The sequence below is a fragment of the Crocodylus porosus genome, unplaced genomic scaffold, assembly GCF_001723895.1.
Source record: "Crocodylus porosus isolate Cpor-Errol unplaced genomic scaffold, CroPor_comp1, whole genome shotgun sequence".
NCBI classification, from domain to species: Eukaryota; Metazoa; Chordata; order Crocodylia; family Crocodylidae; genus Crocodylus; species Crocodylus porosus.
Window position 1 is genome coordinate 24,028 of NW_017728941.1, and position 5,828 is coordinate 29,855.

Here is a 5,828-nt window from a genome sequence, read left to right on the forward strand (position 1 = left end):
GGGGGTGGGGGCTCCCCGGGGAGCCCGGCAGAGCCAGCAGCTTGTCCTGCGACCGGGCGGTTGATGGGCAGGGGCCCTTAGCTCAGCACCTGCGGGGCTGACCTCCTCTCCCGAGAGCTGGGGCGCGTGCCCCGGGTCGCCAGCGCTAGGTCTGGCACCTGGGGGACCCGCTCCACAGCCGGGGCGCAGGAGCCCCAGAGGCGCGGGATGCAGGCAGGGAGCTGGAGGCCGCCCCGGGGCCGCGGCCGTGCTGGCCTCGGGCTGAGCTCCTCACCCCAGCCAGAGACAGGCTCAGAGACGTGGCGGCCAGCTGGGAGGGGCTTGCAGGGGACCAGGGCAGGGAGGCACGGGGAGGCCTGGGGGGGTCCGCGCTCTGGACCACAGGGCGGTGGGGGGGTACTGGAGAGCTGGGAGCGGAACATGCGCCTGCATGTGCACGTGCACACGTAAGCGTGCACGTGCATTCAGAGCACGGATACCAGCTCTGCTGCCTGCACCACCGGGAAGCCCCCTCCCCACGGGCCAGGGCACCAGGCGCTGCACGCACCCCGAGCAGAGCCGGACTCCCCTGCACCCCACGGTCAACAGGGACGGGACAGGCGTCTGACTCACCCAGCCCCGCTGCAGTGCAGCCCTGCCTCAGTTTCCCCTGAGCAGGTGGCCCCGGGCTCCTCTCCAGCGATGCCAGGGCTGCCAGGAGGCTGCAGTTCAGCCCCCAGCTGCCTCTGCCAGGGGCACACTCCTTTCCCAGAAGCAAATGGTGGAGGGGGGGGCAGATCACACCTCCTTCTCGAAGCCCAGGGGTCCAAACTGCCCCCGCAGCCCCACCCTCATGCCTGCGAGCCGCCCCTTTCATCGCAGCAGGAGCATCATAACACCACTCCCGCAGCAACAACTACCCTCACCTCTTGTTGCAACTGCCCCAGCAGCCCTTTATATACCCTACCTGCCTTCCCAGCATGCCTTGCAGCAGCCTGCTACTCCCACAATTCCCTGGGGAACTACATTTCCCAGGACCCTGCTTCAACAGGACCAGTTTGGGGGGCGCATCAGGGATGCCCCTTGCTTGGGCGTGGGGGTGTCTGTGTCCCCAGCATGATGCACCCTGCCGCCAGCCCCAGCCCGAGCCAGGGCCTGCTGCTCTGCCCTCCTGCCACCGCTCTGCTCCCCTCGACGCCCCTGGGCCTGTAGCCGATGCCCCTGCCCCGCACCCCCGGTGCCGCCTCCCTGCCCAGGACCTGCCCCCGAGGGTGCACCTGAGCCCGTGGTGCAGGGCCCGTGGGCACAGTGCCCCAGGCAGGGCAGGATGCAGGGGCTGGGCAAGGGCAGTGTCGTGGCGGTTGCCGACGTGGAAATGAGTGCCATGTGTGCATGCGGCGTGCTCTCCACGTGTGCCCGACGCAGCCTCTGCCCTGCCGGCAGCTCCGGCCCTCCCGTGCCATGTGGCCCCTGTCCAGCCGGCTGTAAGTGATCCCGGTCACATGCCTCGGGGGTCAGCCTGGCCCCAACTCCCGTGGGCTGGGGCGGGCAAACCTTGCCCCAAATCTCCCGGCCGCTGCATCCCCTCCGCGGACAGTGTCAGCGTCCCTCGCCTCTGTGTCTAACCGCCCCCTGCTCCGGCTCCCTCCGCAGACAAGCTCTTCGGGAGGAGGCTGCTCCAGGCCGGGCGCTACATCATGTCCCACAAGTCCTGGATGAAGACGGTGCCGACCGAGAACTGCGACGTGCTCATGACCTTCCCTGGTAGGCAGCCGGCCCGGCACGTGGGCACGGGGACCCGGCCTGCCGGCCCCTGGGGCGGGTCACAGCAGCTCCAGCCCCACGTGCGGTGCCCGGGGGCCGGTCGTCCCGAGGGGACGGCCTCTCCTGCGCGGCGCTGGCCACCCCGCGCTGCCCTCCCTGTGCTTCCCGCAGACACGACGGATGACCACACGCTGCTCTGGTTGCTGAACCACATCCGCCTGGGCATCCCCGAGCTCATCATCCAGATCCGGCACCACAAGCTCACCAAGGTCTACGCCTTCTTCGTCACTGCCAACTACGAGAGGTAGGAGCCCGCCGCCCGCCCTGCCGCTCGCTGCCCGGGGCGGCCCCGGGGCCCCCCTCACCCCCGGCTCTTGCCCCCGGGCAGCTTGCTGCGGGGAGCGGACGAGATCGGGCTGCGGAAGCCGGTGAAGGCCGAGTTCGGGGGCGGCATGCGCAGCTTCTCCTGTGAGGAGGACTACATCTACGAGAACATCGAGAACGAGCTCTACTTCTTCACCTCCCAGGTGGGCGCCCGCTCCCTGCCCCTGGAAAGAGCGGGGTCACAGGGCCAGGCCACGGGGCTGGTGCCGCAGACCCGGGTCCTGCAGCATGCCCCGGCGTGGGGGGTGGATCCCGTGGGTGATGCCTTGGGGACCCCTTGGCTCCCCACCCGCTCTCCTCTCCCCCCGGCAGGAGCGGCAGGACATCATCCGGTACTGGCTGGAGAACCTGCGAGCCAAGCAGGGAGAGTCGCTGCACAACATCCACTTCCTGGAGGGGCAGCCCATCAGTGCGTGAGACCCGTCCCGACCCTGCTCGGTGCCAGCGTCGACCCTCCCGGGGCTCTGCCAGGCACCGCGGACGCCCGCGAGGGGTTGGGGGAGGCCCCCAGCCCTGCCCGCATCCCCGGCTAGGATGAGCCTGGCATCCAGGCTCCCCGCACGTGGGCGAAATGCCCCGCTATGCTGGGCTGGCTGGAGCTTCCCACCCGTGCTGTCCCACGCTGCCCCGAGCCTGCAGCATTGCCGGGGTGCACAGGCGTGGCACGTGCATGAGCATGCATGAAGCTGGGGGCGGCTGAGAAGGACCTCGGGACGGGCGTGCAGTCGCTGCGCTGTCACATGGTCTTGGCAAGCCTAAACTCCCCTGCTAGCACCAGCTCCAGGGTTGGGGAGGCCAAGGGGCCCCCTGCTCCGTGCTGGGCAGAGTGCGTGGCTCGGGCAGCTGAACTCACCCCCTCCTGCCCCCGGCACAGTCTCGGAGCTGGCGGCCCGCGGCGTGATCCAGCAGGTCTTCCCCCTCCACGAGCAGCGGATCCTCAAGCGGCTGATGAAGTCCTGGGTGCAGGCCATCTGCGAGTCGCAGCCCCTCGGTAGGCACCTGGGCTCCGGCCAGGTCCCTGGTGTTGGGGGTGGGTCTGGGGAAGGGGCATGCCCCCCCAAAGGGGCTGGTAGCCAGTCAGGCCCAGCTTTGCCCCCTCCACCCGCGCGCCCAGACAGATGTGAGCCCCTGGGGCTCTCGGGCTTTGGAGCCCGTCTCCAGCGCCCCCCCGCCCCAGCCAGCCCTGACCGCTGCCCCCTCCGCAGACGAGATCTGCGACTACTTTGGGGTGAAGATCGCCATGTACTTTGCCTGGCTGGGCTTCTACACCTCGGCCATGGTCTACCCCGCCGTCTTCGGCTCCATCCTCTACACCTTCACCGAGAGCGACCAGGTGAGGGGCCGTGCGGGCGCAGGCGGGGACCCCGGGGTCTGCCCTCGGGGATAGGACGGGGCGGGGGGAGCAGAGGCCATCGGGACTCCTGCGTCCCTGCCCCTCACCACCGGCTGCCTGTGCCCCCACGGCCCCAGACCAGCCGGGACGTGTGCTGTGTGGTCTTCGCCATCTTCAACGTCATCTGGGCCACGCTCTTCCTGGAGGAGTGGAAGCGCCGGGGGGCCGAGTTCGCCTACAAGTGGGGGACGCTGGACACCCCCGCCGAGTCCATTGAGGAGCCCCGACCGCAGTTCAGGGTGAGCGGTGGGGGTGGCTGCGGGGACTGCCATGCTCGGGGTGCCCCCAGAACCTGGGGGGCGTAACGGGGATGAGCAAAGCCCTGGGGGTCTCATGTTGCCCCTCTCCCCAGGGCGCCAAGCGCATCAGCCCCGTGACCAACGCCGAGGAGTTTTACTACCCGCCCTGGAAGCGGCTGCTCTTCCAGTGCCTGGTCAGCCTGCCCGTCTGCCTCTTCTGCCTCACCTGCGTCTTCCTCGTCATGCTGGGCTGCTTCGAGCTGCAGGTGGGTGAGGCCCTGCCCGGCCCACGGACCCCTTGTGCCAAATCCGCACGGCCCGTGTGCCAGGGGCAGGCAGGTCTGCTTCCCCCGCAGCGGGGCAAGAGGACCCGGAGAGCTCTCTGCGTGTGCGATGCATGCACGTGCATGGGATGCTGGTATCTGCATGTATGTGTGCACGCGTGACCTGCCAGTGTGTGGCCGCAGTGCTCAGCCCCATCCTTCCTGGGGTGGAGGAGAGGCAAACGGGGTCTCTGCGCTGAGCCCCCTGCCCCGCCAGCACCGGGGCAGCAGCAGGGGCCAACGTCTGCCCCCACGGCTCGGTGCCTCCCGGTCACGTCCCCGGAGGTGACATCCCTGCCCCTGCAGGAGTTCGTGCTGAGCATCAAGGAGCTGCCCCGCATCGTCCGCTTCCTGCCCAAGATCGTCCTGGCCATCATCGTCACCACCTGTGACGAGCTCTACAAGAAGATTGCCTACTGGCTCAACGACATGGGTGCGTCGGGGCGCGGGCTGGCTCCGTCCTCCCCGGGGGCGGCTGCCCTCCAGCCCGGGCTCGCCAGGGGGTCCCCCCTGCGCAGCAACCCCCTTGCCTGGCTGGGACCCCGCCGGTCAAACTAGCCGCGGGCTCGGGGCGGGGGTGACCCAGCCCCGAGGGGGGAGAGGGGTTGGCCAGAGCCCCTCACTCGCCCCCCGCTCTCTGTTCCCCGCAGCCCCGGGCTGAGCGCCTCTCTCCTTTCTGCTCCAGAGAACTACCGCCTGCAGAGTGCCTACGAGAAACACCTCATCATCAAGATCGTCCTGGTGAGTCGGGCCTGGCGGGTCGCTGCCCCCTCCCATCGCCCGGACTGGTTGGCAGCCCTTGTTCCCATTGCATCCTCCCCCGCGGAGCTCCCCCACTAGCTCAGGCTGCGGGGGGTCCCGGGTTCGAGCCCCTCGTGCCGGCGCGATGGGACTCGCCCGGGGCTGGGGCAGGCGGGGACCGCGTGTGGCTGCCCCCAGGCGCGTCGCGGGCTGACTCTGCTTCTTCCTCCCCGACAGTTTCAGTTTGTAAATTCGTACCTAAGTCTTTTCTACATCGGTTTCTACCTCAAAGACATGGAGCGGCTGAAGGAGGTAAGGGCGGGCGCAGGGCCGGCGTGGGAGCTCGCCCGGCGCAGACGGGGGCACTGCCCGGGGAACCAGCCAGGGTCTCAGCTCCGTCCCGTGCACCCCGCGGCCCGGGAGTGACCGCCACCAGCACGGGTCCGGGGGCCCCCAGCCCCGGCTCCACAGAGGCCTGAATCCAGCGGGGTCCCAGGCTCGTTAGCCTCCCCAAGGGCACCCGGTCTCCCTCTTGGCTGATCCCTGCATCCCCTCCTGCCACCCCTTCCCGCTGCCATCCGCATGCCGTGCCCGCCGGGGCCTGGGGTCGGGTCCGAGCGGCGCCTCCTTTTCATCGTCTCTCTTTCTCTCTCTCTTCTTCTGTCCCTTCCGCAGCTCCTGCTCATCTTCTCTCTGTCCCAAAGCCTCGTGCGTCAGCTCAAAGACGCGCTCCTTCCCTCCATTACTCTCCAACTCCACCTCTTTCTCATCTCCCTTAAGGGCCTCCTGGGGTTTTGCTGGAGACTGGCCGTATCCAAAGTAGGAGCAGGGGGGGCCGGGCCCTGCATGCCCCCGGCTGCATGCGCCTGGCTGGTCCCACATGCACCCACAGCGCAGTGCTGACCTGTCCCCCCCAGACTTTGGAGGCAGGAGAGCAAGGACCCCGCGGGGTGCTGGCAGGTGCCGGGGGATTGGGCACGGGGGTGCCCTCCAGCTCCCATCCGG

General features: G+C 69.2%; 1 protein-coding gene across 1 annotated transcript in view; it reads left to right on the forward strand.

Moving 5' to 3' along the window:
* Nucleotides 1-420: 420 nt before the first annotated feature.
* Nucleotides 421-5,828, forward strand: part of ANO8 (anoctamin 8) — a 9,094-nt gene continuing 3,686 nt past the window's right edge. Inside the window, exons 1-13 of the mRNA XM_019548056.1 lie at nt 421-446; nt 1,604-1,743; nt 1,915-2,047; nt 2,132-2,270; nt 2,440-2,536; nt 3,002-3,118; nt 3,333-3,460; nt 3,598-3,759; nt 3,873-4,025; nt 4,389-4,515; nt 4,768-4,823; nt 5,061-5,135; nt 5,499-5,696. Coding sequence (XP_019403601.1) covers nt 421-446; nt 1,604-1,743; nt 1,915-2,047; nt 2,132-2,270; nt 2,440-2,536; nt 3,002-3,118; nt 3,333-3,460; nt 3,598-3,759; nt 3,873-4,025; nt 4,389-4,515; nt 4,768-4,823; nt 5,061-5,135; nt 5,499-5,696 — 1,551 coding nt within the window. The remainder of the gene's footprint in view (nt 447-1,603; nt 1,744-1,914; nt 2,048-2,131; nt 2,271-2,439; nt 2,537-3,001; nt 3,119-3,332; nt 3,461-3,597; nt 3,760-3,872; nt 4,026-4,388; nt 4,516-4,767; nt 4,824-5,060; nt 5,136-5,498; nt 5,697-5,828) is intronic.